The sequence below is a fragment of the Mustelus asterias genome, unplaced genomic scaffold (assembly GCF_964213995.1).
Source record: "Mustelus asterias unplaced genomic scaffold, sMusAst1.hap1.1 HAP1_SCAFFOLD_1789, whole genome shotgun sequence".
Classification (NCBI taxonomy): Eukaryota; Metazoa; Chordata; class Chondrichthyes; order Carcharhiniformes; family Triakidae; genus Mustelus; species Mustelus asterias.
This window is the reverse complement of record NW_027591734.1, coordinates 1-27,470: the sequence shown is the minus strand read 5'-3', so window position 1 is coordinate 27,470 and position 27,470 is coordinate 1. Positions and strand designations below refer to the sequence as shown.

General features: G+C 51.8%; 1 protein-coding gene across 1 annotated transcript; it reads left to right on the top strand.

The window, feature by feature from the left end:
* Positions 1 to 3,717: 3,717 nt before the first annotated feature.
* On the top strand, positions 3,718 to 21,887 carry LOC144488704 (DNA repair protein XRCC1-like; the record flags this gene model as incomplete). Its single annotated transcript, XM_078206794.1, has 8 exons — positions 3,718 to 4,007; positions 7,860 to 7,952; positions 10,056 to 10,163; positions 12,619 to 12,777; positions 13,350 to 13,430; positions 16,814 to 16,931; positions 18,637 to 18,785; positions 21,743 to 21,887. Coding segments are annotated over exons 1-8 (904 nt in total), but the record flags the coding sequence as incomplete, so codon positions are not given.
* Positions 21,888 to 27,470: the final 5,583 nt, after the last annotated feature.

The following is a 27,470-nucleotide window of genomic DNA, read 5'->3' as shown; positions in this document are numbered from 1 at the left end:
TTATAAACCTCTATTAAGTTGCCTCTCAACCTCCTCCGCTCTAAAGAGAAAAGTCCTAGCTCCCTCAACCTTTCCTCATAAGACCTACCCTCCAAACCAGGCAGCATCCTAATAAATCTCCTCTGCACTCTCTCCAATGCTTCCACATCCTTCTTATAGTGAGGTGACCAGAACTGCACACACTATTCCAAATGTGGTCTCACCAAGGTCCTGTACAGTTGTAGCATAACCCCATGGCTCTTAAACTCAAACCCCCTGTTAATAAACGCTAACACACTATCGGCCTTCTTCACGGCTCTATCCACTTGAGATATGAACCCCAAGATCTCTCTGTTCCTCCACAGTCTTCAGAACCCTACCGTTGACCCTGTAATCCGCATTCAAATTTGTCCTACCAAAATGAATCACCTCGCACTTATCAGGGTTAAACTCCATCTGCTATTTTTCAGCCCAGCTCTGCATCCTATCAATGTCTCTTTGCAGCCTACAACAGCCCTCCACCTCATCCACTACTCCACCAATCTTGGTGTCATCAGCAAATTTACTGATCCACCCTTCAGCCCCCTCCTCCAAGTCACTGATAAAAATCACAAATAGCAGAGGACCCAGCACTGATCCCTGTGGTACACTGCTGATAACTGGTCTCCAGTCTGAAAATTTTCCATCCGCCACCACCCTCTGTCTTCCATGAGATAGCCAGTTACTTATCCAATCGGCCAAATTTCCCTCTATCCCACACCTCCTTACTTTCTTCATGAGCCGACCATGGGGAACCTTACCAAACGCCTTATTAAAATCCATGTATACGACATCAACTGCTCTACCTTCATCTACACACTTAGTTACCTCCTCAAAGAATTCAATCAAATTTGTGAGGCAAGACTTCCCCTTCACGAATCCGTGCTGACTATCACGGATTAAGCTGCACATTTCCAAATGGTCATAAATCCTATCCCTCAGGATCTTTTCCATTAACTTACCGTCCACCGAAGTAAGACTAACTGGCCTATAATTGCCAGGGTCATTCCTATTTCCTTTCTTGAACAGAGGAACAACATTCGCTACTCTCCAGTCCTCTGGCACTATCCCCGTGGACAGTGAGGACCCAAAGATCAAAGCCAAAGGCTCTGCAATCTCATGTCCTGCCTCCCAAAGAATCCTAGGATATATCCCATCTGGCCCAGGGGACTTATCGACCCTCAGGGTTTTCAAAATTGCTAATACATCTTCCCTCAGAACATCGACCTCCTCCAGCCTATCAGCCTGTATCTCACACATCCTCAAAAACATGGCCCCTCTCCTTGGTGAAAACTGAAGAAAAGTATTCATTCATCGCCTCTCCTATTTCTTCTAACTCCATGCACAAGTTCCCACTACTGTCCTTGACCGGCCCTAACCTCACCCTGGTCATTCTTTTATTTCTCACATAAGAGTAAAAAGCCTTGGGGTTTTCCTTGATTCGACCCGCCAAGGACTTCTCATGACCCCTCCTAGCTCTCCTAAGCCCTTTTTTTAGCTCATTCCTTGCAATAATGAAAGACACCGAATTGTGGTCACTATCTCCAAAGTGCTCTCCCACAAACGAATCTAACACTTGGCCTGGTTCATTACTCAGTACCAAATCCAATGTGGCCCCACCTTTTGTCGGCCTATCCACATATTGTGTCAGGAAACCCTCCTGCACACACTGTACAAAAACTGCCCCATCCGAACTATTCGACCTACAAAGGTTCCAATCAATATTTGGAAAGTTAAAGTCACCCATGACAACTACCCTGTGACCCCCACACATATCCATAATCTGTTTTGCAATTTCTTCCTCCACATCTCTATTACTATTTGGGGGCCTATAGAAAACTCCTAACAACGTGACCGCTCCTTTCCTATTCCTAACTTCAGCCCATATTACCTCAGTAGGCAGATCCCCCTCGAAGTGCCTTTCCGCAGCCGTTAAACTGTCCTTGATTAACAATGCCACTCCTCCACCTCTTTTACCACCTTCCCTACTCTTACTGAAACATCTATACCCCGGAACATCCAACAACCATTCCTGTCCCTGTTCTAACCACGTCTCCGTAATGGCCACAACATCGTAGTCCCAAGTACCAATCCACGCTCCAAGTTCACCTCCCTTATTCTGAATGCTCCTGCTGAGGTTTTCCAGTATTTAGTTCCAGATTCCAGCATCTGCTTTGATCTGAAATTATTCCACTGCATTCTCAACCCGTAACATCCCCCCCTCCCCCCTCTCCTCTTTTTGATGTTAGAGTGAAAGCCAATATTGCAATGGTTGACATAAAGTGATGTGGAGATGCCGGCGTTGGACTGGGGTAAACACAGTAAGAAGTTTAACAACACCAGGTTAAAGTCCAACAGGTTTATTTGGTAGCAAAAGCCACACAAGCTTTCGAGGCTCTGAGCCCCTTCTTCAGGTGAGTGGGAATTCTGTTCACAAACAGAACTTATAAGACACAGACTCAATTTACATGAATAATGGTTGGAATGCGAATACTTACAACTAATCCAGTCTTTAAGAAACAAAACAATGGGAGTGGAGAGAGCATCAAGACAGGCTAAAAAGATGTGTATTGTCTCCAGACAAGACAGCCAGTGAAACTCTGCAGGTCCACGCAACTGTGGGAGTTACAAATAGTGTGACATAAATTCTGATTCTAGGATCGCATGATAAAGACTCAGGAGGAAAAAAGCAGAAATATTTATGTGAAATAGTGTGACATAAACCCAATATCCCGGTTGAGGCCGTCCTTGTGTGTGCGGAACCTGGCTATCAGTTTCTGCTCCGCGACTCTGCGCTGTCGTGTGTCGCGAAGGCCGCCTTGGAGAACGCATTCGGCCTCTGATATTCGGGTAAGCGTTCTCCAAGGCGGCCTTCGCGACACACGACAGCGCAGAGTCGCGGAGCAGAAACTGATAGCCAGGTTCCGCACACACAAGGACGGCCTCAACCGGGATATTGGGTTTATGTCACACTATTTCACATAAATATTTCTGCTTTTTTCCTCCTGAGTCTTTATCATGCGATCCTAGAATCAGAATTTATGTCACACTATTTGTAACTCCCACAGTTGCGTGGACCTGCAGAGTTTCACTGGCTGTCTTGTCTGGAGACAATACACATCTTTTTAGCCTGTCTTGATGCTCTCTCCACTCCCATTGTTTTGTTTCTTAAAGACTGGATTAGTTGTAAGTATTCGCATTCCAACCATTATTCATGTAAATTGAGTCTGTGTCTTATAAGTTCTGTTTGTGAACAGAATTCCCACTCACCTGAAGAAGGGGCTCAGAGCCTCGAAAGCTTGTGTGGCTTTTGCTACCAAATAAACCTGTTGGACTTTAACCTGGTGTTGTTAAACTTCTTACTGACATAAAGTGAGCAAGAGACCAACTCAAGTTCAAGTCTCCCACAACCCAGCCCAGTTGACTTTGACTGACAGCCTCCTTCCACAGGGAGGGGAGGAGCAGAGAGTTTGCCAGGAGCAAAGATGGCGGCGGCCGGACCCTGCACACTAACCCTCTGACCTTTGACATCCTGGCACCATGAAATGAGTTCTTTGATTTGAAAAAGGCAAGAAAGGGGAACATCAATTAATTCCCCAGATGGAATAGGATGACATTGGAGTTGTGCTGAGGGGGCGGAGGCTCGATTTCTAATGATTTAATTGAATACTATTTGGCAGGGCGACCCGGAAGTGAAGAGGAGCCCGCCCGGACAGAGCAGGAGAAGCGCCATCGAGGGAAATCTCCACTTCAAACCTGTTTTTAGTGAAGATTTCTGGACTTATCCCTCGTTCTATGAGGAAAGCACCCTGTGAAATGCTGCACTCTGTCACCCCTCAGGACTTGGAGGCGCGGTTGTGAGATTTTTTTTTTGCACCTCCTCAGCTGTCAAAATATCCCCAGAGTTACTTTTCCTTTTTGCCCCATCTCCCCTCAAGATGCCCGAGATCAAACTCAAACATGTTGTCTCCTGCAGCAGTGAGGACACGGTGAGCTTCTTCCCCCATTGTGGCCCGTGTCCAGACAACCCTGCATCGCTTCATGCTTCTCTTCTTCCAATTTTGACTTAATGCTCTTTAAAACTTGGCATTTCAGCCCTTTCCCTCTTCAAAGAAATGTGCATGCCTTCTTCACCCGCGTTGCTTTTCCCTTGGGAGCGAAGGGATTTATGTTGGACGATCCCTTTAAGAAGAAGGACGCCCACCAGTCGGTTTATTTCATCTCTTTTGGGCTACTTCTCGAATCTCTTGGTTTATAAGTTGGTTTTCTGGGGAAAGAGCGAGGCAGGTGCTTGAAAAGAGAGGGATTTCTGTTACAGGGTTAGTAGAAGCATGATGGGTTGAATGGCCCCCCAATCTGTGCTGTACAGTTGTTGGATATTGTTGTCGGAGGGTCAGTGCTGAGAGAGTGCCGCACTGTCAGAGGGTCAGTACTGAGGGAGTGCCGCACTGTCAGAGGGTCAGTGCTGAGGGAGTGCCGCACTGTCAGAGGGTCAGTACTGAGGGAGTGCCGCACTGTCAGAGGGTCAGTACTGAGGGAGTGCTGCACTGTCAGAGGGTCAGTACTGAGGGAGTGCCGCACTGTCAGAGGGTCAGTACTGAGGGAGTGCCGCACTGTCAGAGGGTCAGTACTGAGGGGGTGCCGCACTGTCAGAGGGTCAGTACTGAGGGAGTGCCGCACTGTCAGAGGGTCAGTGCTGAGGGAGTGCCGCACTGTCAGAGGGTCAGTACTGAGGGAGTGTCAGAGGGTCAGTACTGAGGGAGTGCCGCACTGTCAGAGGGTCAGTACTGAGGGAGTGCCGCACTGTCAGAGGGTCAGGACTGAGGGAGTGCCGCACTGTCAGAGGGTCAGTACTGAGGGAGTGCCGCACTGTCAGAGGGTCAGTACTGAGGGAGTGGTGCATTCTCAGTGGGTCAGTACTGAGGGAGTGCCGCACTGTCAGAGGGTCAGTACTGAGGGAGTGCCGCACTGTCAGAGGGTCAGGACTGAGGGAGTGCCGCACTGTCAGAGGGTCAGTACTGAGGGAGTGGTGCATTCTCAGAGGATCAGTGCTGAGGGAGTGCCGCACTGTCAGAGGGTCAGTGCTGAGGGAGTGCCGCACTGTCAGAGGGTCAGTGCTGAGGGAGTGCCGCACTGTCAGATGCCGTCTTTCAGTACGAGACATTAAACTGAGGCTCTGTCTGACCTCGGTGTAGGCATAAAAGTTCCCATGGTCACTGTTTGGAAGAAGAGTCGTGAAGGGGGGTTGGGGGAGTCGGGGTGGTGTTGGTAGTTGTGGGGGTGGGGGGTCGGTGGTGGAGGGTTGGGGGGTGGGGTTGGTAGTTGTGGGGGTGGGGGGGTCGGGGGTGGGGTTGGTAGTTGTGTAGATGGATGTTCTTTCCGGAGTCCTGGCGCCAATATTGGTCTTGTTTTAATGTCTCACATATTTGGAATACAGTGAGAAGTATTGTTTCTTGCGCGCTGTACAGACAAAGCATACTGTTCATGGAGCACATGGGGAGAGGGAAGGGAGAGAGTGCAGAATGTAGTGTTACAGTCATAGCGAGGGTGTAGAGAAAGATCAACTTAAAATAAGGTAGGTCCATTCCCAAGTCTGATGGCAGCAGGGAAGAAGCTGTTCTTGAATCTGTCCCTGAGGCTTTATCCCGCGAGCAAGATCTTTGACAAAAAAAGCAGATGATCTGGATCATTACCACATCCTGAATGTGGGATCTTGCTTTGCATAATTTGGCTGCTGTATTTCCTGCAGAACAATGGTAGCCTCACTGCGTTTCAAAAAAAAAGCCCATCATTGGCTGTTACACTCCTTGGGCCGAGATGTAGTTTATTGCTCTGAGTTAGGGGAATGTCAGAGCTGGCATGTCACCTTGAAGCATATTCTGGAAATGTTTCTTTATTCTAACTATACTGGTGCTGTATTGACCCGATTCTATCACCTACAGCTCTGAGAGAATAAAAACCAAGTTCATGCGTCTTCTCATTGTTGAATCAAAGACACCCTACAGTGCAGGAGGAGGCCATTCAGCCCAGCGAGTCTGCACCGATCACAGTCCCACCCAGGCCCTATTCCCGCAATCGCACATATTTACCCTGCTAATCCCCTGACACTAAGGGGCAATTTAGCATGGCCAATCAACCCAACCGCACATCTTTGGAGTGTGGGAGGAAACCGGAGCACCCGGAGGAAACCCACGCAGACACGGGGAGAATGTGCAAACTCCACACAGACAGTGACCCAAACCGGGAATCAACCCAGGCCCTGGCGCTGTGAGGCAGCAGTGCGAACCACTGTGCCACCATGCCACCCTAGACTGAACATTCTTAAGTTCTACATCATTCAACAGAATTTTTATTTACTGGATAATTAATTAATAGTTGAAGTAATTTCCGAGTGGTGGCCTTTTTTTTGTAAGAACCCTACTCCAAGTTAATCGTTTTCCGTCACTTTATATTGAGTTGACATTAGGACAGGTGACCAAAAGGTCACTGAAGGAGGTTGATTATTAAGGGCCTTCAAGGTGAAAGAGAGGGGGGTGGGAATTAGGGCCCCCCAGGCAGCTGAAGGCACAGTCACCAATGGCGGAGCGATGGGAATTGGGGGATGATCAAGAGGCCGGAATTGGAGGAGCGCAGAGATCTCGGAGAGATGTTGGGGCTGGAGGAGGTTACAGAGATAGGGAGGGGTGTAGGGGCTGGAGGAGGTTACAGAGATAGGGAGGGGTGTAGGGGCTGGAGGAGGTTTCGGAGATAGGGAGGGGTGTAGGGGCTGGAGGAGGTTTCGGAGATAGGGAGGGGTGTAGGGGCTGGAGGAGGTTACAGAGATAGGGAGGGGTGTAGGGGCTGGAGGAGGTTACAGAGATAGGGAGGGGTGTAGGGGCTGGAGGAGGTTACAGAGATAGGGAGGGGTGTAGGGGCTGGAGGAGGTTTCGGAGATAGGGAGGGGTGTAGGGGCTGGAGGAGGTTACAGAGATAGGGAGGGGTGTAGGGGCTGGAGGAGGTTACAGAGATAGGGAGGGGTGTAGGGGCTGGAGGAGGTTTCGGAGATAGGGAGGGGTGTAGGGGCTGGAGGAGGTTACAGAGATTGGGAGGGGTGTAGGGGCTGGAGGAGGTTTCAGAGATAACGGGGGTTGTAGGGGCTGGAGGAGATTGCAGAGATAGGGAGGCTTACAGGGCTGGGGGAGCTTACAGAGAGATAGGCTTGTCGGGGCTGAAGGAGGTTACAGAGATGAGGTTGAATCAAAGAATTCCCACAGTGCAGTAGGAGGGCATTAGACCCATTGGGTCTGCACCAACTCTGAGAGTATCTTATCCAAGCCGTATCCCCATAACCCTGCGTGTTTACCATGGCCAGTCCACCTAACCTGCACATCTTTGGACACTAAGGGGCAATTTAGCATAGCCAATTCACCTAACCTACATATCTTTGGGCACTATGGGACGATTTAGCATGGCCAATCCACCTAACTTGCACATCTTTGGACTGTAAGGAAACCCACACAGACACGGGGAGAACATGTACACTGCACACAGTCACCCGAGGCTGGAATCGAACCCGGATCCCTGGCGCTGTGAGGCAGCAGTACTAACCACTGTGTCACCCTAAGGAGAGGGGCAGTGTTTTGAAAACAATTCAGGGAGGTTTGAAATGGAAGTGCCCCCCGATCGGGAGCTGATGGCAGCTCAGCAAGCAAGGCGGGGCGGGTGAGTGGGACGCGGTGTGTGTGAGGGATACAGCGGGGTGGGGGAGACAGCATTGTTCTGGGTGAGATGAGGTTTCCAGGGGTGGACAGGTTTGCCCGCAGAGTGCTCTGATCTGACGGTTCGCTCTCTATTTTCCCCAGACCCACAAGGCAGACAACCTGTTGAAGCCAGACACTTACAGGAAGTGGAAATGTTCTGATCTGGGGGAGAAACAGTCGTCTGTCATCCTGCAGGTGAGATTCAGATCTTGAGTGATTTAAAATCCTTATTGTGCCAAGCAATGACCATCTCCAACTGGAGAGAGGATCTGAACATCACACTCTGACAGTCAATGGCATCACCATTGCTGAATCCCCCACTATCAACATCCTGGGGGTTACCATTGACCAGAAACTGAACTGGACCCAGCCATATAAACACAGTGACTCCCAGAGCAGGTCAGAGGCTGGGAATCCTGCGGCGAGTAACTCACCTCCTGACTCCCCAAAGCCTGACACTATCTACAGGGACACAAGTCAGGAGTGTGATGGAATACTCCCCACTTGCCTGGATGGGTGCGGCTCCAACAACACTCGAGAAGCTCGACACCATCCAGGACAAAGCAGCCCCGCTTGATCGACACGCTAACCACAAACATTCACTCCCTCCACCCCCGACGCACAGTGACAGCCGTGTGTACCATCTACAAGATGCACTGCAGCAACTCACCAAGGCTCCTTAGGCAGCACCTTCCAAACCCACTCATGTGTTTTCAATCTGCCATGTCTGCAGTCCCAGTACTTTCCCAGTTTAATCTCGAGCAGGGAATGGAGAGGGGCTGTGAGCTTCACGGAGATCCCAGCAGCTTTCCCGCAAACCATTCTCGGTGATTATGTTCTGTCGAGCTGTGAATCTCTTGCATTTAAATATCTTTATTCAGAAGAAAAGCAGAGGATTAGGAAATCATTTCTTTCATTGTGTGTGTGAGCACAGCGTGGACTGACTGAGAGTCTTTGCACCTGGATCCCACATTCTCCCCACTCCCTGTGGGAGCGAGTCCCACATTCTCCCCACTCCCTGTGGGAGCGAAACCCACATCCTCTCACTCCCTGTGGTAGCGAGTCCCACATTCTCCCCACTCCCCGTGGGAGCGAGTCCCACATTCTCCCCACTCCCCGTCGGAGCGAGCCCCACATCCTCTCACTCCCTGTGGGAGCGAATCCTACATCCTCTCACTCCCTGTGGGAGCGAGTCCCACACCCTCTCACTCCCTGTGGGAGCGAGTCCCACATTCTCTCACTCCCTGTGGGAGCGAGTCCCACATTCTCTCACTCCCTGTGGGAGCGAGTCCCACATCCTCTCACTCCCTGTGGGAGCGAGTCCCACATCCTCTCACATCCTCTCACTCCCCGTCGGAGCGAAACCCACATCCTCTCACTCCCTGTGGGAGCGAGTCCCACATCCTCTCACTCCCTGTGGGAGCGAGTCCCACATTCTCTCACTCCCTGTGGGAGCGAGTCCCACATTCTCTCACTCCCTGTGGGAGCGAGTCCTACATCCTCTCACTCCCTGTGGGAGCGAGTCCCACATTCTCTCACTCCCTGTGGGAGCGAGTCCCACATCCTCTCACTCCCTGTCGGAGCGAGTCCCACATTCTCTCACTCCCTGTGGGAGCGAGTCCTACATCCTCTCACTCCCTGTGGGAGCGAGTCCCACATTCTCTCACTCCCTGTGGGAGCGAGTCCCACATCCTCTCACTCCCTGTCGGAGCGAGTCCCACATCCTCTCACTCCCTGTGGGAGCGAGTCCCACATCCTCTCACATCCTCTCCCCGTCGGAGCGAAACCCACATCCTCTCACTCCCTGTGGGAGCGAGTCCCACATCCTCTCACTCCCTGTGGGAGCGAGTCCCACATCCTCTCACTCCCTGTGGGAGCGAGTCCCACATCCTCTCACTCCCTGTGGGAGCGAGTCCCACATCCTCTCACTCCCTGTGGGAGCGAGTCCCACATCCTCTCACTCCCTGTGGGAGCGAGTCCCACATCCTCTCACTCCCTGTGGGAGCGAGTCCCACATCCTCTCACTCCCTGTGGGAGCGAGTCCCACATCCTCTCACTCCCTGTGGGAGCGAGTCCCACATCCTCTCACTCCCTGTGGGAGCGAGTCCCACATCCTCTCACTCCCTGTGGGAGCGAGTCCCACATCCTCTCACTCCCTGTGGGAGAGGGTTTCTCCTGAATTCCCCGGAGGCGGGAGCGAGGGGCCATCAATAGAAGAGAATGAGTAACAAATCCAGTGAGGGGATTTATTATTGTGTGTCAGATTCCCTGTGTAATCCTCTGTCTTTGACCCTGCAGTTTGAGAAGGCGGAATACATTCACCATATCGATATTGGCAATGAGGGATCTGCCTTTGTGGAGGTCTTGGTCGGGAATTCCACCTCAGCCTGCGAACAGGATTTTGAGGTGAGTGGTGTATCGGGTGTTTTCCGCCCTGTCGCTTGGCCCTCAGACCGGTTAGCTGTATCCCAGGTGTATTACAGCACAAGAGGGAGGATGTTCAGCCCATCTGCGCTGTCGGCCCTCCACAAGAACACCAAGCCTCTTCTCACTCCTCTGCCTGCTCCCACTGCCTGCACATTGATTCCTGGCTAAAGCGTGATCCTTCTGGAAGACTGGATTAAATCTGCTTCTCCCACAATCGGAGGCAGCGAGGGCCACATCCCAGTGAGGATGACCTGGAATTGTCGAGCTGCACTTTACGAGTTACCCACCTCCCCTCAGAGCGGGGAGGGATGGATCTAATTGAGCTGTTCACAACTGGAAGCTGCACCGAGCACTTCATAAGCGACAGTGATGCAGAGCCGAGAGAGTGCCGCACTGTCAGAGGGTCAGTGCTGAGGGAGTGCCGCACTGTCAGAGGGTCAGTACTGAGGGAGTGCCGCACTGTCAGAGGGTCAGTGCTGAGGGAGTGCTGCACTGTCAGGGGGTCAGTACTGAGGGAGTGCTGCACTGTCAGGGGGTCAGTACTGAGGGAGTGCCGCACTGTCAGAGGGTCAGTACTGAGGGAGTGCCGCACTGTCAGAGGGTCAGTACTGAGGGACTGCTGCACTGTCAGAGGGTCAGTACTGAGGGAGTGCCGCACTGTCAGAGGGTCAGTACTGAGGGAGTGCTGCACTGTCAGAGGGTCAGTACTGAGGGAGTGCCGCACTGTCAGAGGGTCAGTGCTGAGGGAGTGCCGCACAGTCAGAGGGTCAGTGCTGAGGAGGTGCCGCACTGTCAGAGGGTCAGTACTGAGGGAGTGCCGCACTGTCAGAGGGTCAGTGCTGAGGGAGTGCCGCACTGTCAGAGGGTCAGTACTGAGGGAGTGCCGCACTGTCAGAGGGTCAGTGCTGAGGGAGTGCCGCACTGTCAGAGGGTCAGTGCTGAGGGAGTGCCGCACTGTCAGAGGGTCAGTACTGAGGGAGTGCCGCATTGTCAGAGGGTCAGTACTGAGGGAGTGCCGCACTGTCAGAGGGTCAGTACTGAGGGAGTGCTGCACTGTCAGAGGGTCAGTACTGAGGGAGTGCCGCACTGTCAGAGGGTCAGTGCTGAGGGAGTGCCGCACAGTCAGAGGGTCAGTGCTGAGGGAGTGCCGCACTGTCAGAGGGTCAGTACTGAGGGAGTGCTGCACTGTCAGAGGGTCAGTACTGAGGGAGTGCGGCACTGTCAGAGGGTCAGTACTGAGGGAGTGCCGCACTGTCAGAGGGTCAGTACTGAGGGAGTGCCGCACTGTCAGAGGGTCAGTACTGAGGGAGTGCTGCACTGTCAGAGGGTCAGTACTGAGGGAGTGCCGCACTGTCAGAGGGTCAGTACTAAGGGAGTGCCGCACTGTCAGAGGGTCAGTGCTGAGGGAGTGCCGCACTGTCAGAGGGTCAGTACTGAGGGAGTGCCGCATTGTCAGAGGGTCAGTACTGAGGGAGTGCCGCACTGTCAGAGGGTCAGTACTGAGGGAGTGCTGCACTGTCAGAGGGTCAGTACTGAGGGAGTGCTGCACTGTCAGAGGGTCAGTACTGAGGGAGTGCCGCACTGTCAGAGGGTCAGTGCTGAGGGAGTGCCGCACAGTCAGAGGGTCAGTGCTGAGGGAGTGCCGCACTGTCAGAGGGTCAGTACTGAGGGAGTGCTGCACTGTCAGAGGGTCAGTACTGAGGGAGTGCGGCACTGTCAGAGGGTCAGTACTGAGGGAGTGCCGCACTGTCAGAGGGTCAGTACTGAGGGAGTGCCGCACTGTCAGAGGGTCAGTACTGAGGGAGTGCTGCACTGTCAGAGGGTCAGTACTGAGGGAGTGCCGCACTGTCAGAGGGTCAGTACTAAGGGAGTGCCGCACTGTCAGAGGGTCAGTACTGAGGGAGTGCCGCACTGTCAGAGGGTCAGTACTGAGGGAGTGCCGCACTGTCAGAGGGTCAGTACTGAGGGAGTGTTGCACTGTCAGAGGGTCAGTACTGAGGGAGTGCCGCACTGTCAGAGGGTCAGTACTGAGGAAGTGCCGCACTGTCAGAGGGTCAGTACTGAGGGAGCACCGCACTGTCAGAGGGTCAGTACTGAGGGAGTGCCGCACTGTCAGAGAGTCAGTACTGAGGGAGTGCCGCACTGTCAGAGGGTCAGTATTGAGGGAGCACCGCACTGTCAGAGGGTCAGTACTGAGGGAGCACCGCACTGTCAGAGGGTCAGTACTGAGGGAGCACCGCACTGTCAGAGGGTCAGTTCTGAGGGAGTGCCGCACTGTCAGAGGGTCAGTACTGAGGGAGTGCCGCACTGTCAGAGGGTCAGTGCTGAGGGAGGGCTGTCAGCAGTTTAATGTAATTCATTACTGTCCCATTGTCCACTGGGCCTCCTGTCCTGATTGAAATACTTTCTCTCTCTCTCTCTCTCTGGCATGTAGGTGATCCTGGTGTCCTCCTTCTTCATGTCTCCCATGGAGAGTCGGGGTGGCACATCCCTGAACAGAGTGCGCATGTTCGGCCCAGACAAACTGGCTAAAGCCACTCTGAGTAAAAAATGGGACCGTGTAAAAGTGGTCTGCACCCAACCCTACAACAAGGTGAGTGCCGAGGGAGCGCTGCGATGTCGGAGGGTCACCACTGAGAGAGTGCTGCGCTTCGAAGGGCAGGTGCAGAGGAAGTGCCGCGCTGTTGGCGGGTCGGTGCTGATGGAGCGCTGCGCTGTGGGAGGGTCGGTGTCGAGGGAGTGTCGTGCTGTCGGAGGTCGGCACTGTTGGAGGGTCGGTGCAAATGGAGCACCATGCTGTCGGAAGGTCGGCGCTGAGGCTGGACTGACCCGTTGGATGATTGGTGCGGAGGGAACACTGCACTATTGGAGGGTTGGTGCCAAGAGAGCCGAGGGAATGCCGCCCCGTCGGAGGGAGGGGGGTGAGGGAGTGCCGCTCTGTCGGAGGGCCGGTGTTGAGGGAGTGGAGGGCTGGTGGTGAGGGAGTGCCGCTCCGTCGGAGGGCCGGTGGTGAGGGAGTGCCGCTCCGTCGGAGGGAGGGGGTGAGGGAGTGCCGCTCTGTCGGAGGGAGGAGGGTGAGGGAGTGCCGCTCCGTCGGAGGGAGGGGGGTGGTTTGAGTCTCTCGCTGCTGTTGACTGGTTTAATTCTCATTCCACACCAATGTAGAGCTTGGCGTACGGCCTCTCATTCATCAGGTTTTATTCCACTCCAGAGGACACTGAAACGTCTGCCGGACCCTCCTCACCGGTGAGTGTGTTTATAAACCCGGGCAGCATGAGTACATCCTCTCCGCACTCTGCCCCTTGACAACAGCGTGTGGTTACCTCACACCTGGAACTTAACAATATTGGCCTGTCCCCTGCAGCACTGTTATAAAACATGTTAACAGTGAGATACACGCAGTATTAGTGACAGGTGAACCAAACTCAACTGAGTTGCCCTGTTTGCTGTTTATGAGCAGATCTCCCACTCACCTGACGAAGGAGCAGTGCTCCGAAAGCTCGTGGTGTTAGCTACCAAATAAACCTGTTGGACTTTAACCTGCTGTTGTGAGACTCCTGACTGTGTTAACCTCAGAATCTCAGAGAGCAATACAGCACAGAAACAGGCCCATCTGCTTCATGCCGACTATGGTGCCCTCCCAGCTAGTCCTGATTGCCTGTGTTTGGCCCATATCCCGCTAATCCTTTCCCATCCATATACTTATCCAAATGCCTTCTAAATTTCGCTATTGAACCTTTTCAATTCCCCTTCCCTGGGAAAAAAGACTGTGTGCGTTCACCCTATCGATGTCCCTCATGATTTTATACATCTCACTAACGTCACCCCTCATTCTCTTACATTCCAAGGCCGAGCCTGGCCAACCGCTCCCTACAACTCAGGCTCACTGATCCTGGCAACAGCCTCGTAAATCTTCTCTGCAGTCTTCCCAGTTTATCAATGTGTTTCCTATAACAGGGTGACCAAAACTGTCCACAATACTCCAAGTGTGGCCTCACCAATGACTTATACAACTGCAACATAATGTCCCAACTCCTATACTCAATGCCCTGATGAAGGCCAGTGTGCTAAACGCCTTCGTCACCACCCTAGGTCCCTCTGTTCCTCAACACGCCCCAGGGCCCTACTATTCACTGTTTAAGTCCTACCCGGTTTGACTTTCCAAAATGCGACACCTCACACTTATCTGTATTGAAATCCCTTTGCCAATCCTCGGCCCACTTCCCCAACCAATAAAGATCCCCCTGAGATTTTTGATAACCTTCTTCACTATCAACGATACCTCCTAATTTAGTAACTTACTAACCATGCTGTGTACATACAACGGGTGGCACGGTAGCACAGAGGTTAGCACTGCTGCTTCACAGCTCCAGGGACCTGGGTTCGATTCCCAGCTTGGGTCACTGTCCGTGTGGAGTTTGCACATTCTCCTCGTGTCTGCGTGGGTTTCCTCTGGGTGTTCCGGTTTCCTCCCACAGTCCAAAGATGTGCGGGTTAGGTTGATTGGCCATGCTAAAAATTGCCCCTTAGAGTCCTGAGATGCGTAGGTTAGAGAGATTAGTGGGCGGATATGGGGGTAGGGCCTGGGTGGGATTGTGGTCGGTGCAGACTCGATGGGCCGAATGGCCTCTTTCTGTGCTGTAGGGTTTCTAAGATTCACATCCAAATCATTTATATAAATAATGAATAACAAGGGTCCCAACACCCACCCCTGAAGCACACCACCAGTCACAGGCCCTCCAGTCCGAGAAATAACCTTCACCCTCTGCTTCCTACCATCGAGCCAATTTTGAATCCAATTTGCTAGTTCTCCCTGGATCCCATGTGACCTAACCTTCCAGACTAGCCTCCAATGCAGGACCTTGTCAAAGGTCTTGCTAAAGTCCATATAAACAACATCTACTGTCCTCACCTCATCCATCCTCTTGATTACCTCTGAAAAACGCTAAAAGATTTGTCAGACATTGCTTCCCACGCATGAAGTCGTGCTGACTATCCCTAATCAGACCTTGACGACCCAAATGTTGGTAGATCCTGTCCCTCAGAATCCCCTCCAGTAACTTACCCACCACTGATGCCAGGCTCATCAGCCTTCTATGTTTCAGTGTTTTATGTTTCAATCGTATCACCCCTGATTCCTCTGAACTCCAAGGAGTACAGACTCACCCTGTTTAATCTTTCCTCATTTGCCAGTCCCTCTATAGCTGGGATCATCTTCTCTGTACTGCCTCCAACGATAATATATCTTTCTTCAAAGGTTACAGAGTTAGGGAGTGTTATAGGGGTTAGAGGAGGTTACAGAGATAGGGAGGGGTGTAGGGGCTGGAGGAGGTTACAGAGATAGGGAGGGGTGTAGGGGTTGGAGGAGGTTACAGAGATAGGGAGGGGGTGTAGGGGTTGGAGGAGGTTACAGAGATAGGGAGGGGGTGTAGGGGTTGGAGGAGGTTACAGAGATAGGGAGGGGTGTAGGGGTTGGAGGAGGTTACAGAGATAGGGAAGGTTGTAGGGGTTGGAGGAGGTTACAGAGATAGGGAAGGTTGTAGGGGCTGGAGAAGGGTTACAGAGATAGGGAGGGTTTTAGGGGCTGGAGGAGGGTTACAGAGATAGGGAGGGTTTTAGGGGCTGGAGAAGGGTTACAGAGATAGGGAGGGTTGTAGGGGCTGGAGGAGGGTTACAGAGATAGGGAGGGTTGTAGGGGCTGGAGAAGGGTTACAGAGATAGGGAGGGTTGTAGGGGCTGGAGAAGGGTTACAGAGATAGGGAGGGTTGTAGGGGCTGGAGAAGGGTTACAGAGATAGGGAGGGTTGTAGGGGCTGGAGGAGGTTACAGAGATAGGGAGGGGTGTAGGGGTTGGAGGAGGCTACAGAGATAGGGAAGGTTGTAGGGGTTGGAGGAGGTTACAGAGATAGGGAAGGTTGTAGGGGTTGGAGGAGGTTACAGAGATAGGGAGGGGGTGTAGGGGTTGGAGGAGGTTACAGAGATAGGGAAGGTTGTAGGGGTTGGAGGAGGTTACAGAGATAGGGAAGGTTGTAGGGGCTGGAGAAGGGTTACAGAGATAGGGAGGGTTTTAGGGGCTGGAGAAGGGTTACAGAGATAGGGAGGGTTTTAGGGGCTGGAGAAGGGTTACAGAGATAGGGAGGGTTGTAGGGGCTGGAGGAGGGTTACAGAGATAGGGAGGGTTGTAGGGGCTGGAGAAGGGTTACAGAGATAGGGAGGGTTGTAGGGGCTGGAGAAGGGTTACAGAGATAGGGAGGGTTGTAGGGGCTGGAGGAGGTTACAGAGATAGGGAAGGTTGTAGGGGTTGGAGGAGGTTACAGAGATAGGGAAGGTTGTAGGGGTTGGAGGAGGTTACAGGGATGAATTTGTGGGGGAGGGAGAACTTCTCTCCTTTAAGACTCTCTTCAACCTTTCCTCTTTGTGGGAGATTTTGATTACCTGTTGCTGATATCCTTATTCGCTTCAGAGTCAAATATTGTTTGATCGTCATTCCTTGGGATGTTTTCTCTGTTGAAGGTGCTATATAAAGGAAGTTATTGCATGAATCCTTTGCCTGTACTGAGTTCAATGCCACCTTGGTCTGGAACAGCGCGTGTTTATGCCTTTTAACTCCTTTGCCCTTTTTCCCAGCAGAAGATCACCAAACTGGGTCAGTTTGTAGTGAAGGAGGAGGAAGGGAGCGGTAACAGTCTGAAACCAGGCAGCCTGTTTTTCAGCCGGGCCAGCAGACCCCAACTCAGTCCCCCCACAGGTCAGTATTCCCAGAGTGAGCCGCGGTCCTGGCAACTCCAACAAGGGCTTGGTTCTCCTGCAGGGAGTGAGGACACCATTTGTGGCAAGACTGGGCTGGGGCTCACAGAAAACCCCAAATACATCATCTCCCCGTATTATTCTTAAACAGTCTATTTAACCAGAGCAGATCAGTCTACAAGTCCATAGAGTATTTAATCAGTGCCATTCAGTCAACAAGTCCACAGAGTCTATTTAATCAGTGCCATTCAGTCAACAAGTCTACAGAATCTATTTAATCAGAGCAGTTCAGTCTCCCAGTCTACAGAGTCTATTTAATCAGAGCAGATCAGTCTACAAGTCTGCGGAGTCTGTTTAATCAGTGCTATCCAGTCAGCAAGTCTAGAGTCTATTTAATCGGCACTCTGATGCAGGCTGCACAGTGGCACAGTGGTTAGCACTACTGCCTCACAGCGCCAGAGACCCGGGTTCAATTCACGTTCTCCCCTTATCTGCATGGGTTTCCTCCGGGTGCTCCGGTTTTCTCCCACAGTCCGAAAGATGTGCTGGTTAGGTGGATTGGCTACGCTAAATTGTCCCTTAGTGTCAGGGGATTAGCAGGGTAAATGTGTGGGGTGGTGGGAGTGGGGCCTCGGTGCAGACTCGATGGGCTGATTGGCCTCCTACACTGCAGGGATTCTATGATTCTATGACTGGGAAGTTCTGTGGAACAAAGGGACCTTGGCGTGTTTGTCCATGACACTTACCTTTAACAAGTGAGGCATAGATTACAAAAGCAGGGAAGTCATGTTGGAGTTGTATAGAACTTTGGTGAGGCCACAGCTCGAGTACTGTGTGCAGTTCTGGTCACCACATTATCACAAGGGGCGGCACAATGGTTAGCGCCAGGGTCCCAGGTTCAATACCAGCCTTGGGTCACTGTCTGTGCGAAGTCTGCACGTACTCTCCTGTGTCTGCGTGGGTTTCCTCTGGGTGCTCCGGTTTCCTCCCACACTCCAAAGATGTGCAGGTTAGGTTGATTGGCCATGCTAAATTGGCCCTAATGTAAGGGGATTAGCAGGGTAAATATGTGGGGTTAAGAGGATAGGGCCTGGGTGGGATTGTGGCCGGTGCAGGCTCGATGGGTATAATAGCCTCCCCATGCACTGTCGGGATTCTATGAGCACCCGACAGTAATCTACAGAGTCTATGTAATCAGAACACTGCAGCCAACAAGTCTACAGAGTCTATTTAATCAGTGCAGTAAACAGTCCACAGAAACAGTGCATTGGAGGCAGCAGGGTGAAGAGTCAGTTTAAACTGCACACTTCAGAGAGCAGTCTGCCGGCGACATGTAATGCACTATAGCAAACCCTCTGCAGAGTTTGGTTAAAGACTTGCTGTAAACTCCAGCAAATAGAACTTGTGAGTGAAACCAGAGCAGATGTCTCCTGGCTGGGGCAGGGTGATATCTCTTGTCAAAGTGCAGTCAGTGGAGGATAGTAACACGATCCAAATTCTGCACGGAAAATCCATCCCGTCACTCCGGCATGAACGGAAAATCCATCCCGTCACTCCAGCATGCATGGAAAATCGATCCCGTGACTCCGGCATGCTTGGCGGGGGTGGGGTTGGGGGTAGAATTTCACAGTTGTACTCTGCTGTGGTCAGGACATGTCCCCCAACGTGCGGCACAATTAATTTTTATTTCCCGCTTGCTCCTCCAGCTGTCTCTACTCCATCGCCAAGCGAGAAGCCCACGGCAAGCTACGCCACAGCCGCATTACAGGCCAGCGGCGTCGCGTCTCCAAGTTCTTCATTCTCCCCCAAGGAGAAATCGGCAGCGAAGGCAAGTCTGGGAACGTCTTCTCCGAAGGTAGGCCTTGGTGGAACCCAAGTGCGGCAATATGGAGTCCTCGGTCGGAGGGGACTGTGAGGCAGTCAGAGTGTGGACATTGTCCCACAGGACTGTTCCGAGTGATAGGAGAGGCTCCAATGTGCTTTCTATCACATTGTTGATCAGGAATCTTCCCCCAGCTCATTCGCTCTGACCCTGATGTGTGTCTGGGGGGGGTTTTACAGCTGGACACTCCACCTCTTTGGCCGTGTTATGAACACACCTTTCTTGGTCATCAAGTCCTGGGATGGGAAACAAACCCAATGCTGCTGGCTCAGAGGCAGGGTGTGAGCCACAGGACCTCCCTGGGATTGTCACTGACAAATCCGATGGGAAATTCAGGAGACTTCTTTACCCGGGGAGTGGGGAGAAGTTGGGATTCGCTCCCACGGGGAGTGGGGAGAATGTGGCAATTTAGCATGGCTAATTCCCCCAACCTGCACATCTTTGGACTGTGGGAGGAAACCGGAGCACCCGGAGGAAACCCACGCAGACACGGGGAGAACATGCAGACTCCGCACAGACAGTGACCCAAGCCGGGAATCGAACCCGGGTCCCTGGCGCTGTGAGGCAGCAGTGCTAACCACTGTGCCACCATGCCAGGAATTGAACCCGGGTCCCTGGCGCTGTGAGGCAGCAGTGCTAACCACTGTGCCACCATGCCAGGAATTGAACCTGGGTCCCTGGCGCTGTGAGGGTGCAGTGCTAACCACTGTGCCGTCCCTGTGCTTAACCAATTCACCTCCAATTACTGAAAACACAACTTGCCTGTTAACTATTTTGTATCCTGACAAAGGATACATGGGTGAAGAGCACGGGTGGATTAAGCCTCTTGAGTGTAGATGAAAAAAGACTGCTGTGGGAGTGGGGGTTAGTAAGTGGGAGACTTGTATGTGAAATGCTGCGTCCTGTAAATAAACCAAGCATCAGCAAAATGAAAGCTAAACACTGCGGGTGTTGGAAATCTGAATTAAACACTGAAATGCTGGATAAGCTCAGCAGATATGGCAGCGTCTGTATGGAGAGAGAGAGAGGGGGGGATAATATTTTGAGTATGACTCCAGTTATACGGACTCGTAGCGTTCACTCTGTCTCTTTCCTGGGGAGAATCAGTCAGTGCAGAAGAGGTTTTTCAGCCCATCGAATGTGCACCGAGATGCGATAAACACCTGAACTCCCGCCTAATCCCACTTGCCAGCACTTGGCCCATAGCCGTGAACGTGATGATGGGCCAAGTGCTCATCCGGGTACTTTTTAAAGGATGTGAGGCAACCCGCTTGTACCACCCTCCCAGGCAGCTCATTCCAGATCATCACCACCCTCTGAGTAAAAAGGTTTTTCCTCAATTGCCCCCCTAAACCTTCCACCCCTCACCTTGAACCTATGTCCCCTTGTGACTGACCCTTCAACTAAGGGGAACAGCTGCTCCTTATCCACTCTGTCCGTGTCCCTCATAATCTTGTACATCTCGATCAGGTCGCCCCTCAGTCTTCTCTGCTCCAGAGAAAACAACCCAAACCTATGCAATCTCTCTTCACAACTTAAATGCTCCATCGCAGGCAGCATCCTGGTGAATCTTCTCTGCACCCCCTCCAGTGCAATCACATCCTTTCGATAATGTGGCGACCAGAACTGCACACAGTGCTCCAGCTGTGGCCTCACCAAAGTTCTTCCCCGCCTTTGTAATTTATGCCTCGATTGATAAAGGCAAGTGTCTCCTATGCCTTTTTCACCACGCCCCTAACATAAAACCACAAGATATAGGAGCAGAATTAGGCCACTCGGCCCATCGAGTCTGCTCCGACATTCAATCATGGCTGATATTTTTCTCATCCTCATTCTCCTGCCTTTTCCCCATAACCCCTGATCCCCTTATTAATCAAGAACCCATCTATCTCTGTCTTAAAGACACTCAATGACCCGGCCTCCACAGCCTTTTGTGGCAAAGAGTTCCACAGATTCACCACTCTCTGGCTGAAGAAATTCCTCCTCATCTCAGTTTTAAAGGATCGTCCCTTCACTCTGAGGTTGTGCCCTCGAGTTCCAGTCTCTCCCACCAGTGGAAACATCCTCTCCACGTCCATTCTATCCAGGTCTCTCAGTATTCTCTAAGTTTCAATTAGACCCCCCGCCCCCCCCCCCCCCCCGCCTCATCCTTCTAAACTCCATCGGGTTCCTCATATGACAAACACTTCATTCCAGGGATCATTTTTGTGAACCTCCTCTGGACCCTTTCCAAGGCCAGCACATCCTTCCTCAGGTGTGGGGCCCAAAACTGCTCACAATATTCAAAATGGGGTCTGACCAAAGCAATATACAGCCTCAGCAGTACATCCCTGCTCTTGTATTCTAGCCCTCTCAACATGAATGCTAACACTGAACCTGCACGTTAACCTTAAGAGAATCCTGAACCAGGAGTCCCAAGTCCCTTTGTGCTACAGATTTCCAAAGCCTTTCCCCATTTAGAAAATAATCAACGCCTCTATTCTTCCGATCAAAGTGCATAATCCCACACTTCCCCACATTGTAGTTCCACCTGCCACTTCTTCGCCCACTTTCCCAGTCATTCTACAGCCTCCCCACTTCCTCAACACTACCTGCCCCTCTACATATCTTCGTATCATCCGCAAATTTAGCAACCGTGCCCTCAGTTCCATCTTCCAGATCATTGATGTAAAAAGTAAAAAGTTGTGGTCCCAACACTGACCCCTGTAGAACACCACTGGTCACCAGTTGCCTTTCCGTCTTCAGAGATCTGTGGAGAAACACGCCAAGGTCCCTTTGTTCCACAGAACTTCCTGGTGTCCGACCTTTCATTGAATACTTCCTGGTCAAATCATTCCTTCCAAAGTGTATCACCTCACACTGTTCAGGGTTAAATTCCATTGCCGTTTTGGGAGATGCGACAGGGAATGGGTGTCTGATTTGTGTTGCAGCCACCAACTGCAGGAAAAAGGAAGTTTGAGTTTCCCAAGGAGAAGACGGGAAGCCCCCCCGTCAGGAAGGAGAACCCCGGGGAAGTACCTGAACTTTCAAGTAAGAAGACCAGCCCGCTGGCGCCTGCGATGAAAAGACCCAAAGGTAGAAGCGATTCTGTAATGTGTGAAAATGATATCCTCGCGTGTCGGGTAGAATTGTAGCAGACATGCAGCAGCATGAGACAAAGCTACAGCTTAGCAAAGCCCTGGATAGGCCACACAGAGAGTATTGTGACAGTCTCAGGATGTGGGGGTCACAGACTCAGGATACGGGGTGGGCCATTTTGGACTGAGATGCGGAGAAATCTCTTCACTCCGAGGGTGGTGAATCATTGGGATTGTCTTCCCCCAGAGGATTGTGGCTCCTCCCACATTTCAGACTGGGACCAACAGATTATTTTTAGCCTCTCCGGGAGTTGAGAGATACGGGGAGCGGGTGGGAGAATGGAGTTGAGAGCCAAGATCAGCCGTGGTCTCACTGAGTGGAGGAACAGGCTCGAGGGGCCGAATGGCCCACTCCTGCTCTGATCTTGTTCTCTCAGCGGGCTGGGAGAAGGGAAAAGGTCCGATTCTTCGGGCATCGTTCTCTGCTTCACGTCTTGAAGTGTTTGGCAGCTGGCGGAGGAGTTGGAGGCCGAGTCGCTGTTGTGTGGGAACCAATATGCCTGCAGGAAGCTGTGGCCGATAGTCAGCTCTGTGGAGAGTGGATCGAGGGAGGTGGATTCTGACTGAGGAGTTGGGCTTTGTTTTGCAGCGACACTGATTGAAGGTTCGGTTTGTGGCTGGGATTTATATTAATGTGAGGTTGATAGAGAACGGGCTTTTCCAGAGGAACGTACCTCTGAATAATACACGCAGGGAGAGTGATGGACAGAAATCAAAATGCCTGTCAGTGCAGCTGTTAAAATAAACGGGAGCATTACAAGGCATGCATTAAAGATGATGTGGGAAAGAATGCGGGGGGTGCGGAGCAGGTTTGCGATATGTTGCTCCATTCGCTATGATCCTGCTGATGTGTGGAGGGTCCGCGAGGAATTTAAAAATATTTTTATTTATCCAATTCAGTCAAATCAAGTCCAATTCAGAGTCTCAGCAAGTTGAGACATTCCCGATCCAAGCTGACAAGACAGGGCTCTCACCTCCTGTCTTGGGCTTGATCTACATGATCCAAGCTGGTTGGATTAGGCATTGCTCCTCCTCTAAGGCTTGATCTCATTTGCATCTTAGCCAAAAGGCCGAGATGCCGCTTTTAACAATGGCTTCAAATGAAGCTAAAATGTAACCTAATGACTTCAACCAAGCACAGCATGTCGATACTACACTTGATCTTAGCCAAAAGGCGATGGTCCGCGAGGAATTATTCCAGTTCTTTTCCCTGCAAGCTTATAGAACATAGAACATAGAACAGTACAGCACAGAACAGGCCCTTCGGCCCACGATGTTGTGCCGACCTTCATCTGAAACCAAGATCAAGCTATCCCACTCCCTATCATCCTGGTGTGCTCCATGTGCCTATCCAATAACCGCTTAAATGTTCCTAAAGTGTCTGACTCCACTATCACTGCAGGCAGTCCATTCCACACCCCAACCACTCTCTGCGTGAAGAACCTACCTCTGATATCCTTCCTATATCTCCCACCATGAACCCTATAGTTATGCCCCCTCGTAATAGCTCCATCCACCCGAGGAAATAGTCTTTGAACGTTCACTCGATCTATCCCCTTCATCATTTTATAAACCTCTATTAAGTCTCCCCTCAATCTCCTCCGCTCCAGAGAGAACAGCCCCAGCTCCCTCAACCTTTCCTCATAAGACCGACACTCCAAACCAGGCAGCATCCTGGTAAATCTCCTCTGCACTCTTTCCAGCGCTTCCACATCCTTCTTATAGTGAGGTGACCAGAACTGCACGCAATATTCCAAATGCGGTCTCACCAAGGTCCTGTACAGTTGCAGCATAACCCCACGGCTCTTAAACTCCAACCCCCTGTTAATAAAAGCTAACACACTATATGCCTTCTTCACAGCTCTATCCACTTGAGTGGCAACCTTTAGAGATCTGTGGATATGGACCCCAAGATCTCTCTGTTCCTCCACAGTCTTCAGAACCCTACCTTTGACCCTGTAATCCACATTTAAATTAGTCCTACCAAAATGAATCACCTCACATTTATCAGGGTTCAACTCCATTTGCCATTTTTCAGCCCAGCTTTGCATCCTATCTATGTCTCTTTGCAGCCTACAACACCCCTCCACCTCATCCACTACTCCACCAATCTTGGTGTCATCAGCAAATTTACTGATCCACCCTTCAGCCCCCTCCTCTAAGTCATTAATAAAAATCACAAAGAGCAGAGGACCAAGCACCGATCCCTGCGGCACTCCGCTAGCAACCTGCCTCCAGTCCGAAAATTTTCCATCCACCACCACCCTCTGTCTTCGATCAGACAGCCAGTTACCTATCCAATCAGCCAACTTTCCCTCTATCCCACACCTCCTTACTTTCATCATAAGCCGACCATGGGGGACCTTATCAAACGCCTTACTAAAATCCATGTATATGACATCAACCGCCCTACCTTCATCAACACACCTAGTTACCTCCTCAAAAAATTCTATCAAATTTGTGAGGCACGATTTGCCCTTCACAAATCCGTGCTGACTATCCCGGATTAGTCCGCATCTTTCTAAATGGTCGTAAATCCCATCCCTAAGGACCTTTTCCATCAATTTACCAACCACCGAAGTCAGACTAACCGGTCTATAATTACCAGGGTCATTTCTATTCCCTTTCTTAAACAGAGGAACAACATTTGCCACTCTCCAGTCCTCTGGCACCATCCCCGTGGACAGCGAGGACCCAAAGATCAAAGCCAAAGGCTCTGCAATCTCATCCCTCGCCTCCCAAAGAATCCTAGGATACATTTCATCAGGCCCAGGGGACTTATCGACCTTCAGTTTATTCAAAACTGCCAATACATCCTCCCTCCGAACATCTATTTCCTCCAGCCTATTAGCCTGTAACACCTTCTCTTCCTGAAAAACATGGCCCCTCTCCTTGGTGAACACTGAAGAAAAGTATTCATTCATCACCTCGCCTATCTCTACTGATTCCATACACAAGTTCCCACCACTGTCCTTGACCGGCCCTAACCTCACCCTGGTCATTCTTTTATTCCTCACATAAGAGTAAAAAGCCTTGGGGTTTTCCTTGATCCGACCCGCCAAGGACTTCTCATGTCCCCTCCTAGCTCTCCTCAGCCCCTTTTTCAGCTCGTTCCTTGCTAACTTGTAACCCTCAGTCGAGCCATCTGAACCTTGTTTCCTCATCCCTACATAAGCTTCCCTCTTCCTTTTCACAAGACATTCCACCTCTTTTGTGAACCATGGTTCCCTCACTCGGCCATTTCCTCCCTGCCTGACAGGGACATACCTATCAAGGACACCCAGTATTTGTTCCTTGAAAAAGTTCCACTTTTCATCAGTGCCTTTCCCTGACAGTTTCTGTTCCCATCTTATGCCCCCTAATTCTTGCCTAATCGCATCATAATTACCTCTCCCCCAATTGTAAGCCTTGCCCTGCCGTCCGGCCCTATCCCTCTCCATTGCAATAACAAAAGACACCGAATTGTGGTCACTATCTCCAAAGTTCTCTCCCACAACCAAATCTAACACTTGGCCCGGTTCATTTCCCAGTACCAAATCCAATGTGGCCTCACCCCTTGTCGGCCTATCCACATATTGTGTCAGGAAACCCTCCTGCACACACTGCACAAAAAGTGCCCCATCCAAACTATTTGACCTACAAAGGTTCCAATCAATATTTGGAAAGTTAAAGTCCCCCATTATCTGCTGCTTGAGTTGCCAGCGTTGTGAGGTTGACTGGGAATGAAAGCTCTGTCTTTCTGTACAGCCTTGCGTGACCATTGAATCACAATCATTGCTGCCTGCAGCATTTGCCCAGGGCCCGCTGCCAGATAATGCCCGGACGATCCTTTCTTACTCATGTTGCTCCAGGGATAAATATTGGCGCCAGTATGCAGCGGGGGACTCCCCAATTCCCCTCACTGCCCCCTCGTTCCACCCCCTCCCTCTGTCGAAATGAGTCTCAGACTTTTCACAACTACCCAGTTGGAAGATATTAACATTTCATTTGAAAGACACTGCTTCCGAGATTGCAGCACTGTCAGAGGGTCAGTACTGAGGGGGTGCCGCACTGTCAGAGGGTCAGTACTGAGGGAGTGTCGCACTGTCAGAGGGTCAGTACTGAGGGAGTGTCGCACTCTCAGAGGGTCAGTACTGAGGGAGTGTCGCACTCTCAGAGGGTCAGTACTGAGGGGGTGCCGCACTGTCAGAGGGCAGTGCCGCACTGTCAGAGGGTCAGTACTGAGGGAGTGTCGCACTCTCAGAGGGTCAGTACTGAGGGAGTGTCGCACTCTCAGAGGGTCAGTACTGAGGGGGTGCCGCACTGTCAGAGGGTCAGTACTGAGGGAGTGCCGCACTGTCAGAGGGTCAGTACTGAGGGGGTGCCGCACTGTCAGAGGGTCAGTACTGAGGGAGTGCCGCACTGTCAGAGGGTCAGTACTGAGGGAGTGCCGCACTGTCAGAGGGTCAGTACTGAGGGAGTGCCGCACTGTCAGAGGGTCAGTACTGAGGGGGTGCCGCACTGTCAGAGGGTCAGTACTGAGGGAGTGCCGCACTGTCAGAGGGCCAGTACTGAGGGAGTGTCGCACTGTCAGAGGGTCAGTACTGAGGGAGTGTCACACTGTCAGAGGGTCAGTACTGAGGGAGTGTCACACTGTCAGAGGGTCAGTACTGAGGGAGTGTCACACTGTCAGAGGGTCAGTACTGAGGGAGTGCCGCACTGTCAGAGGGTCAGTACTGAGGGGGTGCCGCACTGTCAGAGGGTCAGTACTGAGGGGGTGCCGCACTGTCAGAGGATCAGTACTGAGGGAGTGCCGCACTGTCAGAGGGTCAGTACTGAGGGAGTGCCGCACTGTCAGAGGGTCAGTTCTGAGGGAGTGCCGCACTGTCAGAGGGTCAGTACTGAGGGAGTGTCGCACTGTCAGAGGGTCAGTACTAAGGGAGTGTCGCACTGTCAGAGGGTCAGTACTGAGGGAGTGTCGCACTGTCAGAGGGTCAGTACTGAGGGGGTGCCGCACTGTCAGAGGGTCAGTACTGCGGGGGTGCCGCACTGTCAGAGGGTCAGTACTGAGGGGGTGCCGCACTGTCAGAGGGTCAGTACTGAGGGAGTGTCGCACTGTAAGAGGGTCAGTACTGAGGGAGTGTCGCACTGTCAGAGGGTCAGTACTGAGGGAGTGTCGCACTGTCAGAGGGTCAGTACTGAGGGAGTGCCGCACTGTCAGAGGGTCAGTACTGAGGGAGTGTCGCACTCTCAGAGGGTCAGTACTGAGGGAGTGCCGCACTGTCAGAGGGTCAGTGCTGAGGGAGTGCCGCACTGTCAGAGGGTCAGTACTGAGGGAGTGCCGCACTGTCAGAGGGTCAGTACTGAGGGAGTGCCGCACTGTCAGAGGATCAGTACTGAGGGAGTGCCGCACTGTCAGAGGGTCAGTACTGAGGGAGTGCCGCACTGTCAGAGGGTCAGTACTGAGGGGGTGCCGTACTGTCAGAGCTCTACCCAGTGTCCTACGGCCGATATTTATCACTGATTCAACATCAGTAAAAAC